At 39.5% G+C, this 21,098-nt stretch overlaps 2 protein-coding genes and 1 long non-coding RNA gene across 6 annotated transcripts in view; 1 reads left to right on the top strand and 2 right to left on the bottom strand.

Annotated features, from left to right (window-relative positions):
- The window catches only part of ATP11C (ATPase phospholipid transporting 11C (ATP11C blood group)), a 194,406-nt gene extending 189,207 nt beyond the window's left edge, over nt 1-5,199 (bottom strand). The window contains exon 1 of the mRNA XM_077889005.1: nt 5,118-5,199. The gene's annotated coding sequence lies outside the window, so the exon portion shown is untranslated. The remainder of the gene's footprint in view (nt 1-5,117) is intronic.
- LOC144308471 (uncharacterized) overlaps nt 1-21,098 on the top strand; it is a 349,376-nt gene that overhangs the window by 5,481 nt on the left and 322,797 nt on the right. The gene's annotated exons all lie outside the window — the stretch shown is intronic.
- CXHXorf66 (chromosome X CXorf66 homolog) lies at nt 15,785-19,132 on the bottom strand. Its single transcript, XM_077887820.1, has 3 exons — nt 18,973-19,132; nt 17,942-18,098; nt 15,785-16,847 (listed from the first exon to the last, which is right to left on the bottom strand). Exons 1-3 carry the CDS (start codon nt 19,058-19,060, stop codon nt 15,962-15,964), a joined length of 1,131 nt encoding a protein of 376 aa, XP_077743946.1. The 5' UTR covers nt 19,061-19,132; the 3' UTR covers nt 15,785-15,961.

The raw sequence follows: 21,098 nt of genomic DNA, 5'->3' as shown, positions 1-21,098 counted from the left end.
AGCAAACACTAGAAGAAATAGCAAAAATTATTAAAAGTGGTTGCTTTAGTAGTACAGATCAGAAGTTGAGAGAGATGGAATAAGGATCTGCTTTTTTTTCTTTTTTTTCTTTTTTAAAGATTTTATTTATTCATGAGAGACATAGAGAGAGAGGGGCAGAGACATAGGCAGAGAGAGAAGCAGGCTACATGTAGGGAGCCCGATGTGGGACTTGATCCTGGGACTGCGGGATCATGCCCTGGGTCAAAGGCAGGCGCTCAACCACTGAGCCACCCAGGCATCCCTGCTTTTTTTCTTTACAAGTCTTATTAATTTTTTTAACTTTATGAATATGCATCACTTTCAAAAAGTAAAAATTAATAAAAAGAGTAAATAGCATTTTGAATGGGTAGAAAGGAAGGAGAGCATTCTAGCCAAGAGAAACAGTAGTCAGTAGACATCCCCAGCAGAGTATGGGTTCACAATGGGGAGTAGTGAAAGATAATTTTAATAGCTATCATTTGTTGAGTACTTGCTATGTGTCAGGTACTGTGCTAAGCACTTTATATACATTATCTCATTTATTCTCACTGACCCCCTATTGGTGGCACTATTACTGTCATTTTATAAATGAAGAAATGGAGAGGTTAAGGAACATGCCCAAAGTCACAGCTAGAAAATAGCAGAGCAGAGAGTCAAAAAGATCCTTTAGACTGCAAACCCATACCCTTAACCACCATATTTTGAGGATATAATCAACATTTGATCACTGATTTAATTTATGGGATGAAGGAGAGAGGTGAAATCAAAATGCCTCTAAGGAATTAAGTCTCTGTGAGTGGGAGAATGGTGTTAGAATGGTGTTTATTCATTTTAACAATTGACTACATCCAGGTAGCATGATGAAGCTCTAGCAATGAATGCGAGTGATGTGATCCACATCTCATAGAGCTTGCCATCGGTCATATATGGGAGAATCATTTGTGGGAACATCAGTGGAGAAAATTGTGAGTTCAGTTTTAACTATGTTGAAGTAGCAATAGAATGCTCGAAAATGTCCAGTATGCATAGAAAATGTGGTATTAGAGCTTGCTATAAGATGCTCTAAACGTCAGAAATCTATCTCTGGTCAAGGGAAATCAGACCTAAGAGAATCTATTTCATTTAATGCTTCAGAAACCCTGTGAGTTTTAGGAGTGCATTTTCAATGGTAGTTGGGCCTGAAGCCAGATTGTAGCTTATAGGTATAAACCATTCATTCTCAAAGCTTGATGGTTTAAGAAGGAAAAGAGATTGTATGGTAACTAGGAGGGCCATCAGGATAAGCAACTTTTTTTTCTTTTCCAAACGCAAGGAGACCTATATACGTGTGAAAGCAGAGAGGGAAGGATTCTGTAGAAAGAAGCTAAGGATTTCAGAACTAGAAGATAATTCAGGAAGGAGGCTCAGGTTTCAGGGGTGAGGAGAGACCCTTTTTCCTCTAAGGAAAGAAGGCCGAGAGGGGAGAGAGCAAATCAAACGGTCTTAGATGAAGAGGATGCCCGGGAGTGAGCATCTGTTTCTGAGTAGAGCTTAGGTTTTGTGAGAAAGGTCAATTGTAGAAGGAGGTGGAACCTCCTAAGGAATCAAAGAATAAAACTTGAAGTTCAGATCTGAAAGTTAGCAAGGCTTTTGGGTACTCAACAGTCCTATTTCACTACTTTCTACTATTTAAAACAGTTGCAGATTGAACCATCCATCAGTCTTCCTGATCGCTTAATTCAAATTTTATCTCACTCAGGCTAACATTTAGGTACTAAGACTCAGGCAGGATGCCATCAAAATCCATTAAAAATGGCTCTCTTCTTAGCAGTGATAGTGATGCAAACTCCCCTTAACAATCAAATCCAACCTTGAATTAATTAATATCTCTGTTGGTGTCTGTTTTAAGTCATATAGTTCTTATTGGCTCACTTTCTAACATTTTTAATTTCATTTGGCACTCCAGCAAGTATTTAGTCTGTCCTACTTGAAAAAGTATTTGCCATTTTGCTTTCATTTATTTCTTGTCACAGGATATAACTATAATACACCAACATGCACAAAACGTAACAAACACAAGAGCTTCTTGAGGGCAGGGCCATGCCTTATTTAATCTGTATCCGTTTCAAGGGAAGAGTGCGATACATTATTGAAGCTCAAGAAATGCTGACAAAGGAATGAATGATAATCTGTGTGCTGTTATGGGGAGAGCCCTAAACTGAGATCCAGGAGATGTCAATTCTGGCTGTTATCTAGAACTTCCCTTGGACCAATCACATACATTCTCTGGACCTTATTTTTTCCATGGGAAAATGAGGGAATTGGATGATTTATTAAATTACTTCTAACTGGGACGCCTGGGTGGCTCAGTGGTTGAACGTCTGCCTTCGGCTCAGGGAGTGATCTCGGGGGTCCTGGGATCTAGTCCCACGTTGGGCTCCCAGTAGGGAGTCTGCTTCTCCTTCTGCCTATGTCCCTGCTTCTCTCTGTGTGTCTCTCACAAATAAATAAATAAAATTTAAAAAAAAATACTTCTAACTTACGAATTTTACATGCCATTTTTAGCAGATAAAATTTCAGATTTCCAAGTGGCAATATTTAGATTGCTGTTTGAAACTTGTTCTAAGTCCCAACTAACCCACCAGTCACTGCCTGTGAGTCAGAGTAGATCTGCACCTCAGGTCATTTCTGCTAGACATAATAGACAACCCGATCTGCTACTCAAAGCTCTGTCTACTGGGAAGATTTCTCTTCCCTAGTATCTTTCTGGGGTACCTCATGGTGGGGTTGTAGTGCTTCAGTCATCTACTTTCAGATGGTGCCAGGTTAGCTATGCAAAGTTATATGTAAACCAGGCTCATGTATTTTTCTTTCTTTTTTTTTTTAAAGATTTTTAAGATTTTTTTTTTTTAAAAAGATTTTTTTTTTTAAGATCACATCCCGATGTGGAACTTGATCCCAGAACTTGATCCCAGGACTCCGGGATCACACCCTGAGCCAAAGGCAGACGCTCAACCACTGAGCCCCCCAGGCATCCCTCATGTATTTCTTTTTTATCTTAAGTCATTTGGTCATAGGTAACTTACCACGAGGCCACAGATTTGGGTTGAGTAAGGGGCAGCAGTATGGCAGGGGGATGTGCTGTGGGAGTCTGGGCCACCTGTGCATGAAACTGATATATGCCTTCAGTGCCTACTTAGGCTGTGTCACCAGCAAGACTCCAAGATCTGATCTCTACTGCTCACCTGCTTGTACCCACCAACCTTTGTCCCATATTTTTCCTTAAGTTCTTCTTTCTAGCTAATCTCTTAACAAAAGACCCAAAGGGCATATAGCATCCTGTGGTGGAAACCAAAACTACCCCTCAAGCAATAGCAACTGCCCAAAGAGTTCCAGTCAGCCCAGAACACTCAGACCACTTTGAACTTAACTCCCAACTCCACCTGCGCAGATGGGCCGTGGAATGATCCATGGAATGACCAACAGTTATCTTTACCTCAGTATAATACTAAAATCTCCACCCAAGGAGGAGCACAAGCCTCATTTACATAACATACAATGTATGTATAGGCATGTTTCTTTAAGCCTCACGTGCCACCTCATGCCCGCCTCTACATACAACAACAAGGCTCCCCTATCTAAATTTTCATCCTAAACCTAAATAAAAGGAACCCCTTCTAAATAAAAGTCATTCCTTGTGATCTCCTTATTAGCTGCAAATCAAGTTTCCCTTATTCTACCACCACTTTACCTGATATGGCTCCTGTGACTCACTAAGGAACAAATTTGTATTAGTTCATTACAGCTCCATCTCACATATACACCTACCACAAGATGATGGAATAGTTCTCAGCACACCAGACTTAATGGCCAGGCAGATTTTTTTTTTGTAATAATAAATTTATTTTTTATTGGTGTTCAATTTGCCAACATACAGAATAACACCCAGTGCTCATCCCGTCAAGTGCCCCCCTCAGTGCCCGCCACCCAGTCACCCCCACCCCCCGCCCTCCTCCCCTTCCACCACCCCTAGTTCCTTTCCCAGAGTTAGGAGTCTTCCATATTCTGTCTCCCTTTCTGATATTTCCTTTTTTTTTTTTTTTCCTTTCTGATATTTCCTACCCATTTCTTCTCCCTTCCCCTCTATTCCCTTTCACTATTATTTATATAATGGCCAGGCAGATTAGATGACACTGTGATGGGCAGCCTTTGTCTTTATCCTCACTTAGTCAGGCATTCAGTCTCCCCCAGAAAACCATCAGCAAACTAGGAGATTCTTCTCCAAAGGAGAGCTCCCAGCAAAATAGGAAATCAATTGAGGTGAGCCAGATAAACATCCCAACAGGTATGTACTAGACTTTCTCAAATTCCCATGCCTCTCATTTTCACACTGTCTTTTCCTAGCTCATACCTAAGGAGCCCAGGGCTCTTCTGTAATCTTCCCTTATGAATAGAAGAATAAGATCTGATAAACCTCTTCAATCTAAGAATTTGGAGACTTTTATTTTTTTTAATTTTTTTTTTAAAGATTGAATTCTTATTTATTTATTTATTTATGATAGTCACACACAGAGAGAGAGAGAGAGAAAGAGACATAGGCAGAGGGAGAAGCAGGCTCCATGCACCGGGAGCCTGACGTGGGATTCGATCCTGGGTCTCCAGGATCGCACCCTGGGCCAAAGGCAGGCGCTAAACCACTGCGCCACCCAGGGATCCCTGGAGACTTTTAAAAGTGTTTAGATGTTTATAAAGAAGCACATGGAATGAGCAATGCTGAACCAAAGTAATGAGTCTATGGTGATGGGATTTAAGTATCAATAGGTAAACTATTTGGGTGTGTAGTGAAGTTTCACTCGCTCCCTGCCTTTCAGATCACACCTTGTGACTGCCAGCTACTCTGGCCAATACCTTCTTTAGAATTGTGGAGAGAGCCAAGTGTCCCCTCTGCCCCAGTTGGCCTACCTTTTGATATTCAGTACCTCCTTCTTACTCCACCCTCCTTATACCATACTACCAGACCTATGTTTTATGAAAATCTTCCTAACCAACCCTGGGTTGAACAGAGAACACTCACCAAAAAGAAAGAAAAAGATTAAACCCATCCAAAAATTACTTACACTGTTCATTTCATTAATATTCAGAGTAAAGCGGCTTTCTTCTCTATGTATGTACATAGATATAGATTGTCCAGAATCACCCAGGCAACCAGATAGAGTATGGACTTCAAAGGAACAATGGTCTTGTCATTCTTCACAAGAAGTTAATTAGCTCCTCTCCTCCAGAACACTTCTAAGACTGTGATTGGTAATGTCTCAACTCCTGCTCAGCTATAAAGTCATAGTTAATAATTAGTCTGTTTCTCTGGTAACTGTCATTTCATGACTGCTGGGCAATTGCCTATCATTAATTGTTGTTTTACTGTTACCATGGGTCAGGCATACTTTCACTGACCCTCAGGCTTCTGTAGCATGTTTTAGCCAGGTCTAATCACTATGAGGTTCCAACAGACACATTCCCCTCCCCAACCCAACATGGTTATCCAAATGAAATTCAGTTAGAGGAATAGAAAAATTACAAAAGGGTTGATAGATCAATGGACCAAATGTGTATATTTGTCAGGCAACAGTTTTCCTTTTTAAGTGCTCACTAGATCATTATCTCCTTTGGGCTGCCTCCATCAATTATTTCTCAGTCTACCTACAAGTTCCCTATAGGGCAGGACTCTTGATGATTGCTGTGATTCACTCTAATTTAGGGATAGTGCTTCCTGGATGGTGTATTTGTAATATGTACAGAGTCCCTGATATCAGCAATTTTGTGTTTAATAGAGAGATGTGAGAGTATTTCATTTTTTGGCAGTCCACAAAGTGCCATATTTGTCAACAGTGAGTCCTTTTCTGCCTCCATGCTGACCTTGGTTCTTGAGTTTGGCCAAGAAAGAATTCAGAGCCAAACTCTCAAGTAAGCAAGAGTTTAATAGCAGGAAATGAGAATACACTCTCAAGATGGGAGTGTGGGTAGGCACAGAGATGCCAACTGCACTAGGGGTCAGGATTGTCTTTTTTGTGTGTGTTTGCATAGCTTATGGATCATAGCTAGTGTCATCTGACTGAGGTTGTTTCCAATCATCTAAGGGACTCCTCCTACCTGGTGGGAGGGGAAGGTTTTGGCCCTATATGGTCCATGTCTGAACTGTCATAGCACCCATGAGGGTGGGGGGTTGAAGGGTCAAAACTGCAATATAAATGTTTTTTTTTATTATTATTATTTTTTATATAAATGTATTATAATGAAGCCATAGATTGCTGTAGGGCAGTGGTTATAGGGAACAACACATGCATAACCCCTCCCCACCATATTTCCCTGCTGTTTGGAACTTGGTTTCCTTTTAATCAGTTGGAAAGCATTTGTTTCCTGCTCATATCTAACTAACTACCCACTCTATCATATTAATATTTGTTGTTGTTATTAATTATTGTTATTTAGTGGGGAAATCAACATTCTTTGGGGTTTTTTTTATTTTTTTTAATTTATTTTTTATTGGTGTTCAACATTCTTTGGTTTAAACTAAAGCTGTCTCAGGAATATATGGCAATTTCTCTAATCAGCTTTTGTTCTTGGCCCAGATCATAAACAATATTCATGATCTTGAATGTACAGAGAATTTATTTATAGCCTTGACATACTTTTCCATGAACTGTTTAAATATCAACATAGTCCAAACGAAGCCTGCCAGAAAAATAAATGATTTTATTCATTTCTGTCCGTGACCTTCCATAGAAAGAAATTAAGTATTACATAACTATAAAGAACTGATAGAAACAGGCAAAAGGGGGATCCCTGGGTGGCGCAGTGGTTTAGCGCCTGCCTTTGGCCCAGGGCGCGATCCTGGAGACCCAGGATCAAATCCCACGTCAGGCTCCCGGTGCATGGAGCCTGCTTCTCCCTCTGCCTGTGTCTCTGCCTCTCTCTCTCTCACTGTGTGCCTATCATAAATAAATAAAAATTAAAAAAAAAAAAACACTTTTAAGAAACAGGCAAAAGTTCAACAAACTGTTGTGATTGATGAAATTACATATATTTTGGGTTTTTCTGTGTACCTTATATTTCCTTAATGTACTTACACAATGACCTTTCGCATATTTTAGAGGAACATGTATGCTTATTTCAATTTCTTCCTCAATTGCAGGGATGGCAAATATATGGCACATATGTTGCTACTCCCCGCTCTCAAGTTCATAGCAGACAATGCTAGTCAATCTTGGTACTTTTTGTCACTGAATTTTGAAGTAATCCCATGATCTTTTGCAATCCAGCCCTCTACACAGCTATGTGAATAGATCAGAGTGATCACCTGAGATGGAAGCCATTTGTCATTCTTGTTCACACCATGTCTTAGTTGAGGATCAGTGGTGACAAGGAGTACAAACTCGTTCAAACCAGTTTAGGAAAGGGACATTTACTATAAGAATACAACAAATATTACAAATGTCTGGACTATGAATGACAGCCAGGTTATAGAGTGATTGGAACTAGAATTGGCAAGCAGAAACAGGTTGCTTACTCTTTCTCTCAGCGACTGCATAGTGTTTCTCTCTTCTATGCTTCTCTGTGTCCTCTTTCTTTTGACTATCATCTACCTTCTACCTAACATGCCTTCCCAGCCATACTCTACATGTTATTTATTTTTAAAAATTTTTTTCTACATGTTATTTAATTCAAGCATCCACATAGTTCTCTCACTAGAGTCTGTCTCTCTTACTGAAAATTCTCAAGAAACCACATCTGATGGCCGACCAAGTTATGGGCTCCTAGGAGGTCAGTTGTCTACTTTTGGTTCTCCAGAGTTTAGAGGAATGGAATCACATTGTTGGAAGGACTGTCCCTCTCAGAAGCTATAAGCTTCTCCAGCATAAACCTGAAGAAGTTGGCAAATTGACTAATCTGCTTACATGTATTCTCCTATTTGTCCTTCCTGAGCAGTTGCCAGATAAAACAAGATGCCCAATTAAATTTGAATTTCAGGTAAATTGTGAATATTCTTTGACATATGCATGCCAAAAAATTATTCATTGTTTATATGAAATTCACACTTAACTGGGCATCCTATATTTTGTAATTAATTAATTAATTAATTTTAAAGAGAGAAAGAGAGCATGAGTGGGGGGCAGGGTAGAGGAAGAGGGGGAGAGAGAAGCAGACTCCCCACTGAGTGAGGAGCCTAATGTGGTGCCATGTAGGCCTCCATCTCATGACTCTAAGATGATGACCTGAGCTCAAATCAAGAGTTGGCTGCTTAACCGACTGAGCCACCCAGGCGCCCCAGCGTCCTGTATTTTTATTTGCTACATCTCTCAACCTTATCCCTGAGTCCTCCTCCTTTAGACTCACTCCTTGAACTGGTACAGTGATATTTTTCCAGTAAGTCAATAGCTGTTACCTTGGAGTGTGGATAAAAATCCTAAAACTTAAAAATATCTCTATTAGAGATTCAGTGTGGCCACAGCAATAGTACAAGTTTAGAATAGTGCATGTCTTACTATTATTGGCTCTATTTTTGAAGACTTGCTATTTTCTTTCAGGCTAATTTTAGTAGAGCTTTTTTTGGAGGGGAATGGACTATCTCTTCCACAGAATAGAAGCTGGGGGCGTCTGGGTGGCTCAGACAGTTAAGAGTCCAACTCCTGGTTTTGGCTCAGGTCATGATTTCAGAGTCAGGGGATCCAGCCCCACCTCAGGCTCCTTGCTCTGTGCTCAGTGCAGAGTCTGCTTGAGGTTCTTTCTCCCTCTGCCCCTCCCCCACCTTAATCAATCAATCAAGCAAGCAAATCTTTCCTTTTTTTAAAAAAAAGGTTTTATTTATTTATTCATGAGAGAGAGAGAGAGAGAGAGAGAGAGGCAGAAACACAGGCAGAGGGAGAAGCAGGCTCGATGCAGGGAGCCCGATGTGGGACTCGATCCTGGGACTCCAGGAACACGTCCTGGGCTAAAGGCAGGTGCTGAGCCACCCTGGCATCCCTCAATCAAATCTTTCAAAAAAAAAAAAGAAGAATAGAAGCTGTTCAGAGGCAGAGTCTAACTGATATTATTTCTATGTATATCACTCAATAGTGTTTGGAGCAACATGAATATATAACAAATGTCACAATTTCAAAAAATAACTTTACTGTAAGAGTTTCTTAAAAGAAGTTGAAGTAGTGTTGACCAGGGCTTGTGACTCTTGGGTAGGATTTGTTTAGGATATTTAGGACTGCTCATTCCTCTTCAATAACCAAATAAAAAACAATGCACTGGTAACAGAGGACTGATTTATTCATTAGTGGCTGGCTGAAGCCCAATAACCTAACACAGTGTGCCATTATGAGGTTGATTGTAGATGCCACTTACACTTTCCAAGTAGGAAGGGGGCCTCCAACTTTACACTAGAATTGTAATCTTGGGGCCAGCCTGTATATTCACATATGGAGAGAGCGAGTGTCTACTTGTCCAACTAGAACAATGAATGAGGACCCCAGAGCTTTCTCACATACCTATTCACAGATTGTGCAGAGAGCATGGCAAACACGAATCACTGTTCAAGGCAGTGACCTTGTCTATGAGTGCTGAACTCTGACCAATCAGATTAGTCACTCCTTTTCCTAGGGGAGGAGTCAGTGCAATTGATGGGGTGTAAAGGATACCTTCCTCCTTAGCACTCCCCTCATATTTTGTTTGATTTTAACTATTTTTTAGGCAATAGCAACCTCTTTTTTAAGATTTTATTTATTTACTTGAGTGAGAGTACATGAGCGGGGGTGGGGGAGAGCAGAGGGAAAGGGAGAAGCAGACTCCCCGGCTCAGCAGGGAGCCCGATATGGGGCTTGATCCCAGGACCCTGAGATCACGACCTGAGCCGAAGGCACTTAACCAACTGAGTCACCCAGGCACCCCCAGGCAATAGTAATCTTCGCCATGTAGGTTAGTTTCCTAGGACTACCATAGCAATGTACCCATAAACTGGGTGGCTGAAACAACCAAAATTTATTCCGTCACAGTTCTAGAGGCTAGAAGTCTGAGATCAAGGTGTCAATAGGGTCATGTCCCCCTCTGAAGATGCTAGGGAAAGATCTTTTCCAGGTCTCTCTCTCAGCTTTTGGTCATTTCTTGACTTGTAGCAGCATAACTCCAAACTTCACATGGCACTCTCCCTGTTTGCTTGTCTAGGTCCAACTTTCCCCTTTTTATAATAACACAGTAATATTGGATTAGGAGCCCACTCTACTATGACCTCATCTTAACTAATTATACCTGCAATGAACTTATTTCCAAATAAAGCCACATTCTAGGGTACTGAGGGTTAGGACTTCAACGTATGAATTTGGTGGAGAGGCACAATTCAGCCTATAAAGGTATTCCATCATTCATAAACCATGTATCTCTTGTGGCATCTCCTGGATTTCTTTCTCCTCTTATTTCAATACTTCTTACAAAGTGTTTTGATGTAGACTGTTTGTGTGGCAGACCTCTGAGGCCTTATATACTTGAATAAAACTCGATCCATATTACCGCAGATACGACAGAAGCATACACCAAAATGTAAGCTTTAGAAAAAGAAACTAACAAACTCTGGCATACATACAGGACCCATGGGATGTCATAGTCACACATAAAATATTTTTTCTATCCCATCCAGCATTGAGTACCCACGTAGTGAATAGGGGAGGTGTTCTTTGGGAGACTGGCTACAGCATAAAAGAGGTTTAAAGCTCTAGTATACCATAAATCTCGATTTTAGACATGTATTGTTTGGTGCATGGTAACAGCAAATGAAACAAGAAAAGTGGCTTGATTTAGATTATGGTATTTCAGACTGGTTTGCTGACAGTCTCCTAGGCTAGCAATTGTGATATAGATCCTGAAATAACTTACTCATCCATCACTTCAATTTTTAAGTGGGTATATAATATGCTGTTATTATTTTCTATAGTAACCACAAGAGATCAGCATAGAAAGCTTTATTTTCAACAATTCCACTCTTTGTCACTGCTGTTCTTTGAACAAAACTAAGGTTTATAAAAGAGACTTGTTTACACAACAGAGATATATTCCTTTTGCCAACAACTATCACTTTCAGAAGCTGACTGCCTTTATTGTTAATAATCTATAATATCTACCATTAGTTCTGTAGTACATGAGAATTTTATTTAACTTTGTAGTGAATACCTTTTTATTTATTTAGATGAACACATGGAAAGTAAAGGTAGGAAGCTCAGCCACATTCTTGTATTCCAGTTTGTAGCCAAGCAATTTAATATTGATTTTCATATTGATTGATTGATTGATTGATTTTTAAAGATTAAAAACAATTTTTAAGTTATCTCCACACCCAATTTGGAGCTTGAACTCACAACCCTAAGATCAAGAGTCACACACTCTACTGACTGAGCCAGCCAGGCACCCCTTGATTTTCTTATTTTGCAAAATAGCAGAGAGATATAGTCCACTCTTAATATTTGTAGGACTACTTATTCTAGCCATTCCACATCATAGGCCTTTCTCTCTTCTTTTACTCTTTGCAGTTACCTGCCTTTGATCATTTCAAAAAGTTATTAAAAAATAGTCCATTTTGCTAGGAAAATAGGTGACTAAGGGAAGAGATTGATGATAGAAGATATATATGAATTTTTATTAGTAGAAATTTCTACTATTCAGAGAAAAATGGCTATATTGTTTCTATATTTTATTTTTTAAAGTAAAATACATGTGACATTTATCACAATTTATTTTTTCTCCTTCTGCAGTCTTTTCAATGTGTTATTTTGATTCAGACATATAAGGGGATAATTCTAAACAAGTAGAGCTATCTGAAAGTTCTTAGATGTAAGCTATAATTAGCCCTTGCTTATTTCAAAAGTGGCCCTTTCTATGCATTATATAAATAATTGCAAAACTAATTAATCATGCTTAACTCTTGTTTTCTAAGGTCACAGCAGCACAGGAATAATTGAGGGTTGTATATTGAGTTACAATTAAGGAGATACTTGGCTGAAGCTCCAACAGAGCTTTTTTCTGACTTCTTTTTTTTTTTTCCTTTGCTGCTTTTAATTTTATAGGGAATGCATGCAGTATGGTGGGGACTATAGGATTTGGGGAACTGATAAAGCTGAAGATTTTTCCTAAGTCTCTGTTTGACAGTACCATAATCATCCCACCTGTGGTATATCACTTCTTTCTGGCCATTTAAAGATCTGTGATCCCTGGCACCATGCCATGCTCTTCTGGCCTCCCCACCACTGGTAAAAAGTGGTCTTCTTGCCAAATGAACATTCCTTCAGCTCTTCACAGCTCCCCCTTCCCACAGGAGGGTAGAAGAGAGGATATTGAAGCATCATTTCAGCTCCATGATTATATAGTTTCAGGTAGAAAATATATGTGAGCAATGTTTGAAATCTAACCGTTTAGTACCTTTTTTTTTTTTTTAAGTGATGGGCTTCTAGAAAGAGCTGTACTAAATAAAAGGAGCCAAATATAATTCATGTCAGTCCCATAGCCAGGAGCAAGGTATGAGTTTTGGAGATGAGTGTGAGAAAGGCAGATTCAACAGAGAGTGGGGATAGCCAGAGAGGGAAGTCCCATATTTGAAACTGACTTCACAGGGTCTTCTGGAGGGAGAATGGAAATGTATGGAAGCCCTGGGCCCATTGAGCATATGATCCTGGCCTGCTGAACAGCAGAAAAGAAATAAGAGTGAGAGAGAAGGGAAGTGTAAATAAAGTACCATGAGAGATAAGACAGTGCTGCAAGAAAGCCAGGAAATAGAAATATGGACTTTCTTACTTAAATCAGGACATTTCCAAGAAGTACTAAGGACTATCTATTGCAATGATAGAACTTACTTGAATTTTTAGCTTGGGCAAGTTTCCACTGGTAAATTTTTTTTTTTTTGGTTCAAGTTCTTTTCTGAACTTGTACAGAAAGTTCATATTTCACAGTACATATTTTTATTACTTATTCTATGCTGGCTTTATGTGTGAAGCCCCCATTAATGTATTAGAATTTTACATATTGAATGAGCTTCAAATATTCTGCAGACTACTACTCTATAATTATTTTTAATTTTTAAAAAATATTTTATTTATTTATTCATGAGAGACACAGGGAGAGAGAGGCGGAGACAGGCAGAAGGAGAAGCAGGCTCTATGCAGGGAGCTGGATGCGGGACTCGATCCTGAGATCCTGGGACCCCAGGATCACACCCTGAGCTGAAGGCAGGCGCTTAACCGCTGAGCCACCCAGGCATTCCTCCTGCTCTATAATTATTTTTTTAAGATTTTATTTATTTATTCATGAGAGACACAGAGAGAGAGAGAGACAGAGGCAGAGACACAGGCGGAGGGAGAAGCAGGCTCCATGCAGGGAGCCTGATGTGGGAATCAATCCTGGGCCTCCAGGATCACGCCCTGGGCTGAAGGCAGCGCTAAACCGCTGAGCCACCGGGGCTGCCCCCTGCTCTATAATTAAATGTGGTTTAGAAAGGAGCTACATACTCATGCACTGTGTCCTTAAGATATCATTATCATTGGTTGTCACTGCCAGTTGGTTATTTTAATTATATATTAATATTCACAGATATTAAAGTATTACAAATCTCTAGGCTTCAAAATGGGAAAGCTTAGATTATTTAGTTTTGCCTACTAAGACGTTGGTTGAATTTAAACTGAGAACCATACAATTTCAACTTCTACTATTTCCAGGCTACTAACAGCTCAGATTAACTCTAAAATCATTGCATAATATGAAGCCAGATTATCCAGTGACATAATTTTGAAAATTTAACCTTAGATGCTGTCAAACGCTGATCAGATCATCTGAACAGAGCAGCCGTTAAAAAAAAAAAAATAGAGAGGGAGACAAACCGTGAGAGACTCCTAACTCTGGGAAATGAACAAAGGGTTGCAGAAGGGGAAGTGGGCAGGGGGTTGGGGTAACTGGATGATGGGCACTGAGGAGGGCACTTGATGGGATGAGCACTAGGTGTTATATGTTGACAAACTGAACTTCAATAAAAACAAATTTAAAAAAAACTAGGAGGCATGCCTCAGTGGCTCAGTGGTTGAGCATATGAATTTGGCTCGGGTCTTGATCCCAGGGTCTTGGGATTGAGTCCTGCATCAGGTTCCCTGCCGGGAGCATCCTTCTCCCTCTATGTCTCTGCCTCTCTCTCTGTATCTCTCATGAATAAATAAATAAAATCTTTAAAAAAAATTAGGAGATGGATGGGGAAATTTGAATACTGACTGGATAATTGTTATTGAGGAATTATTGTTAATTTTTAGGTGAGATACGGTAGTGTGTGCATGTACTTTTTAAAAAAGTCATCTCTACACCCAGCGTGGGGCTCAAACTCACAACCCCATGATCAAGAGTCACATGCTCCACCAACAGAGCCAGCCAAGTGTCCCTGTGTATGTATTTTTAAAAGTCATCATCTTTTAGAGCTATAAATGGGAAGGGCAATGAATAAAAGTATAAATAAAATAAGATTAGCCACGTAATGATTACTATTGAACCTGAGCAATGCTTATATGGGTGTTCATTATACTACTTGCTCTATCTACTTTTGTATATGTTTGAACTTTTTAAAAATAGTAAACAATTTAAAATTTTAATCAGAAATTTCACTTGTATTTGTGAATTTTAAAAAGACCAGGGTTTTCTTTTTTAAAATTTTTTTTTTTATTGGAGTTCAATTTGCCAACATATAGCATAACACCCAGTGCTCATCCCGCCAAGTGCCCCAATCAGTGCCCATCACCCAGTCACCCCAACCCCCTGCCCACATCCCTTTCCACTACCCCTTGTTTGTTTCCCTGAGTTAGGTGTCTCTCATGTTTTGTCACCCTCACTGATATTTTCACTCATTTTCTCTCCTTCCCCTTTATTCCCTTTTACTAGTTTTTATATTCCCTGAATGAATGAGACCATACAATGTTTAAGACCAGAGTTTTCTGGGATCCCTGGGTGGCGCAGTGGTTTGGCGCCTGCCTTTGGCTCAGGGCGCGATCCTGGAGACTCCGGATCGAATGTCGGGCTCCCGGTGCATGGAGCCTGCTTCTCCCTCTGCCTGTGTCTCTGCCTCTCTCTCTCTCTGTGTGACTATCATAAATAAAAGTTTAAAAAAAATTATTAAAAAAAAGACCAGAGTTTTCTAACCCAGGAAAATTTTAACCCTTTATAGTTTGTCTTTTAAAAAATGGCAGTAGGAAATCAAGTTATAGCTCCCACAATGCTTTTTATTTATTTTGATTTATTTTAGTTTTGTTAACATGACCTAATTTTATTGAATTCAGTATTTCTTTTTTTTTAGTTGAAGAATAGTTGACATATGATATTGTATTAGTTTTAGGTGTAAAACATAGTGATTGCACATTTACATACCTTATTAAATGGTCACAACAATAAGTAGCAGTCAAGGAGACTGATGTTAGAAATGGCTATCAGGAGTTTCCCTAACTCCACCAGAGCTAAGCACATAACAGCCATTTCTGCTAAGCACTGGGCACTACAGGAAGCCAGTCTTAAACTGTGAGGACTGTGTATAAACATTAAAATATAAACTTGAGAAAAAAAAACGTAATTGGGTTGAGACTTCATTTAAGGGCTAATCCAAGGGAAAGAGGAGTCCAGGATACCCATGGTTTGCATGTGCACATGTGCTTATGGTTTCCTTCCAAGTGACCAGATCTAAGTAAGATACATCAAAAGAGCCTTTTGCCTCTAAAATTCAATAATAACAGTAAAATCATTTGTTATGTCATACATTTAATTAGTATTTTTTAAATAAATTGCTTCCAAGATGGATAGGGCTAATCTTAACAATTGCAAATAGATGTTCAGCTATCGGTGTTTTAAAGGATGATGAGCATAAAATAGTTGGTATAAGTTTGCTTCTTAACAGGTGGTTTTTATTTTTATTGAGTCTTTAATTTTCTTGGGCATCTTTAAGGATGGCCTCATTGCATTTTATGTTGCAAATAATGGTTACCTCCCTATCACTGTCATCACTGTCATATGTCATCAAATCACTGCTACTCATATTGCCACAGAGTGCATTGTCTCTGTTATCTGCCTTATGAAAGAACTTGGAAAAGGATGTTGCTTCACTTGGAAAAGGTGAGTTTTGAGCATTTCCATTCATTGCCTCAGAAACATTGACCAAAGGCTCAGAAGAAGCTCTGCAAACAAGGCATTTTTCCTTACAGCATCGGCAAGGCTTGATTAATTGAGGCCTAGATAATATGCATGCCCTATCGGTACTAACTGACCTTTTTAGATTACGATATCTGGGAGATTTGGTTAATTTCTGAAAACTGGATCGCCTGGGTGGCAATTTTCGCTTTCGTGGACAAGATGGCTTTGTTGGCCTGTCTGGATATTGTAGATGGTCTGGCCAAGGTGGCTTCACTGCCTTATTTGAATAGGATGAACAGGCCTGACCACCTAGCTTATGGGCATGAGCTAGCTTATATTGCTTTTCTAGACTGTGTATTCTATATGACTTTTCTGGGTAGGATGACTTCAATTTTTTTGGTTGCCTTGATGGCCTACATGACTTTTCTTGACTTGATGACTTGTTTAACTTTTCTGTACTAGATGATAAACATTGCTTTCCTGGATATAAGGGCCTGATTGACTTCTCTGCGGTGGATGGCATGGATGACTTTTCTGGACTTGAGGGCCCAGAAAACTTATCTGTACTGGGTAACATGGCTTGTTTTTCTACACCGCATGGAGTGGCTATCTTGGATTGACTGAGTGATATTTTGGATGATCTGAACGGCTTGGCTGTCACATCTTCTTTCTTGAACCTGAAAATAATAGGAAATTTGGAATAAAACAGTTTAAAATAAAAGAGTAATATTGCTATCACCAGAAAACACAGGCTACCATGTCAGTTTATATTTTTTCATCTTTTTTTGGCTCTAGTGGGAAAATTGAACACAGAATTGGAGTGTGGTGAAAGCCATAATTTCAGTTACAGATATGAATGCATGCTGAATACTTATTTTTCTTGAGAATACTTTTATGATTTTAGACACATTAGATAACCAAATAGCCTGCATATGGAATGACACAAAGTTGTTTCAAGTCTACTGTTGAGAAGAAGAGGGAGTATTTCACTTATTCTAGAAATTAAACTTTAAGAAAAGTTGCAGGTTGATATGCAACTCATACACAGCTGTCACAACTTGTCATAAGGAAAGAATAAACTCTGAGACTAGAGTCACTATGACCATCAAGTTATCTATCCATGCATATTTATATCCACAATATTACTCTAGAAATAAAGGGACAGAGCACTGGTGTATTTTAGTCAGCAGTCCTTATACTGTGAAATTTTTAGAGAACTGCTATATGAGGGCCAGCCTGATCCTCCTATAGGAAAGGCAGGGAGTTGAGACAATGAGAACAACAACAGTAAATAATTTTTCATGCTGTTATGCTTTAAAATGGTAGAATATCCAAAATGTTTTATTGTTTTTGGAATGCAGAGACCCAGCTCTCTCTCTGCTTCTTCTTTTTTTTTTCTCTTTTCAAATTATTTCTTTAAATTCTAGTTGGGTAACATACAGTGTAATATTGGTTTCAGTCTCTCCCCTTCTTTATTCTCCCTGTCTTATTCAGATAGTCAAGCCCATTCTTTTCCTAGACTCAATTTATGATGAAATTAATAGCTTGGGGCTCAGCTGAACCCTCAGCAGGAGAGAGCTTTAGAATATGCTAGAATTGATCATGTACTTGAGAATATTTAAGAGCTGATACTGTTGAAGTGAAGGAATCCACCCAGAAGATGAGCTCTTTAGCAATCCGGGGTTAACATTAAGTCACCACAACAACAATGAAACCACCACTACATGTATACACACACCTTGCATTCTTAATTTAAGAATGTAAAACTTACGTTCCGGCTTTGGGTGCATCGTCACTCATACAGTTGTAATGAAGAAAACAAAAACAGGTAAAGACAAAAGATGTGATCATAATGCCAATTACGATAATGAGTAGACGTCTCCTGACATCGTCCATTTTATTCTCCACTGGTTCACCGTGCTTAGCTCCTGTCAAAGAGATTGTTTCACCAGAAAATGTGTTAGGTAATCCAGTTTCCTTCCATTTAATAATGGTGTATCAGTAAAGATCAAAATCAAATCTTTTCATCAATGATTTTTTAAAGGAAGATCAGTGTTCCACTGTCATTTTCCTCCCTGTATCACATTCCGAGCCACAGTATAAAAAGCAATATAAGCTAGCTCATGCCCATAAGCCAAATCTGGGAAGCATCTCCAGCTAATCAGTGCAATTACCTTGGTTACCTCTGCATTATGACTTGCTCACCCCATTACCTAGGATTTTAAGTGTCTGTATGTCTTGCACATGTGAATGCACTTGAGTGTTAATGTTTTTTTTTAAAGATTTTATTTATTCATGAGAGACCTAGAGAGAGAGAGGCAGAGACATAGGCAGAAGGAGAAGCAGGCTCCCTGTGGGGAGCCTGATGAGGGACTCAATCCCTGGAATCCAGGATCACTCCCTGAGCTGAGGCAGACATTCAACTAATGAGCCACCCAGGCATCCCTTGAGTGTTAATGTTTGTGTGTGAATGTGTACGGTGGGAAAGGGGACAGGACAAGAAAAACTCTTGTTGAAGCCCACTATATGTTAGGTACCATGCCAAATTAGTTGAGGGCAGGGGTTGGTGGATTGGGTGGGGAAGGGGAGTAAAGGCAGACAAAATGTCTATTTATGCTTCTATGTTACTTGTATTTTTCACACAGAGGTAAACTCTTAGATGTTTTCCTAGAAATTCTTAAAGACCTATTAGTGGCAACATTCAAGAAACAGCAGATCTCTTAAACATAGCTTGTCTAATTAAGTGCTCAAGTATATAACATAATAGATCCTAATTTCTAAATTTTAAGGTTAGACACATACCTGTAGTAGAAGATTCATCACTTTGGTTTGTATTTAAACAACTGTTTGTCCAAATGAATAAAAGTAGGACACAAATGAAAAGATTCATGTCCAGGGATTTGTTCAAATGTCTCTTCTGCCAAGGAGACTCCTGTATTTGATATGGTTCAAGCTTGTTCTAGTTTATGACATCATAATCATTTTGTGTCATAGTCTGACAACATAATCTCACCATGGAGATGCCTGAACTTCTGTGTATAAGCAACATCAAATGAGGGATGCCTGGGTAGCTCAGCAGTTGAGTGTCTGCCTTTGGTTCAGGGCCTGACACCGGATTCCTGAGATTGAGTCCCACACTGGGTTCCTTGCATGGAGCCTGCTTTGCCTCCCTCTGCCTGTGTCTCTGCCTCTCTGTGTCTCTCATGAAAAAATAAGTAAAATCTTAAAAAAAAATCAAATTATTTTTAAGTTTATTTCTCCATATCAAATATTCTATCAAATTCAAATAAAGAAGTTTGTGGCATTATTAAAAGCACAGAGGGAGCTATTTAGAGAAGATAGGGAAAATGGGATTGCATTAGGTATTGAAGAACTGTTTCTCCTTATTAAATGGTAAGGAGGTACTTTTCAGCCTTGTAGTAATTCTTTTTTTTTAATTTTTATTTATTTATGATAGTCACACAGAGAGAGAGAGAGAGGCAGAGAGAGAAGCAGGCTCCATGCACTGGGAGCCCAACGTGGGATTCGATCCCGGGTCTCCAGGATCGCACCCTGGGCCAAAGGCAGGCACTAAACCGCTGCGCCACCCAGGGATCCCAGCCTTGTAGTAATTCTTAAGTGTTATAGGGGTTAAACCATCCTGGATATAAGTCTATAGGATTTTTTTCTTAACAAAATTAAGGTATTTTAAAGCAGTAGTAGTTAAAACAGTATGGTACTGGCATAAAAATAGACACATAGATTCAATGGAATAGAACAGAAAAACCCGGAAATAAACCCACAATTATGTGATCATCTAATCTTTGACAAAGGAAGAATGAATATACAATGGGAAAGCTGGACAGCCACATGCAAAAGAATTAAATTTTTTTTTTAATTTATTTATTTATGATAGTCACAGAGAGAGAGAGAGAGAGAGGCAGAGACACAGGCAGAGGGAGAAGCAGGCTCCATGCACCGGGAGCCTGACGTGGGATTCGATCCCGGGTCTCCAGGATCGCGCCCTGGGCCAAAGGCAGGCGCCAAACCACTGCGCCACCCAGGGATCCCCCACATGCAAAAGAATTAAACTGTACCACTAACTTTCACCATACACAAAAAGAAACTCAAAATGGATTAAAGACCATTTAGAGACCTGACACCATAAAAATCCTTGAGGAGAGCACAGGTTATAATCTCTCTGAGGCTGGCCATAGCAACACTTTTCTAGATATGTCTCCTTAGGCAAAGGAAATAAAAGCAAAAATGAACTACTGCGACTACATCAAAATAAAAAACTAATGCACAGTGAAGGAAACAATAACCCCCCCCCAAAAAAAAGTTTCAGAGTGTCCCCAAACTATTCTTTTATGGTACAGTAACTCTTTGTTTTTACTTAAAAATAAATTGTAATGGTGTGCCTGGGTGGTTCAGTTTGTTAAGCATCCGATTTTTTTTTTTTAAAGGTTTTATTTGTTTATTCATGAGAGACACAGAAAGAGAGAGAGAGGCAGAGAGAGACACAGGCAGAGGGAAAAGCAGGCTCCACGCAGGGAACCTGATGTGGGACTCGATCCCAGGTCTCCAGGATCATACCCTGGGCTGAAGGCGGCGCTAAACTGCTGAGCCACCTGGGCTGCCCAAGCATCCAGGTCTTGATGTCAGCTCAGGTCAGGAGCTTGGGGTTGTGAGATCCAGCCCCGTGTCAGGCTCTGCACTGGGCTGGGCGTGGGCCTGCTTAAGATTCCCTTTCTCCAAAAAAAAAAAAAAAAAAAAAAAAAAAAGATTCCCTTTCTCCCTCTTCCTCTGCATCCCCCCATTGTAATGGTTAGTGAAGGCCAGTGAAAATAATGATGTCTGTAGTTAATATAAGGCTCTGAAGATTAGAACTCGGTGTTCTTTTTTTAAAAAAAGATTTTATTTTTAAGTAATCTCTACCTACACCCAAT

This window comes from Canis aureus, chromosome X (genome assembly GCF_053574225.1).
Source record: "Canis aureus isolate CA01 chromosome X, VMU_Caureus_v.1.0, whole genome shotgun sequence".
In the NCBI taxonomy this organism is placed as follows: Eukaryota; Metazoa; Chordata; class Mammalia; order Carnivora; family Canidae; genus Canis; species Canis aureus.
This window is presented reverse-complemented; position numbering and strand designations above follow the sequence as displayed.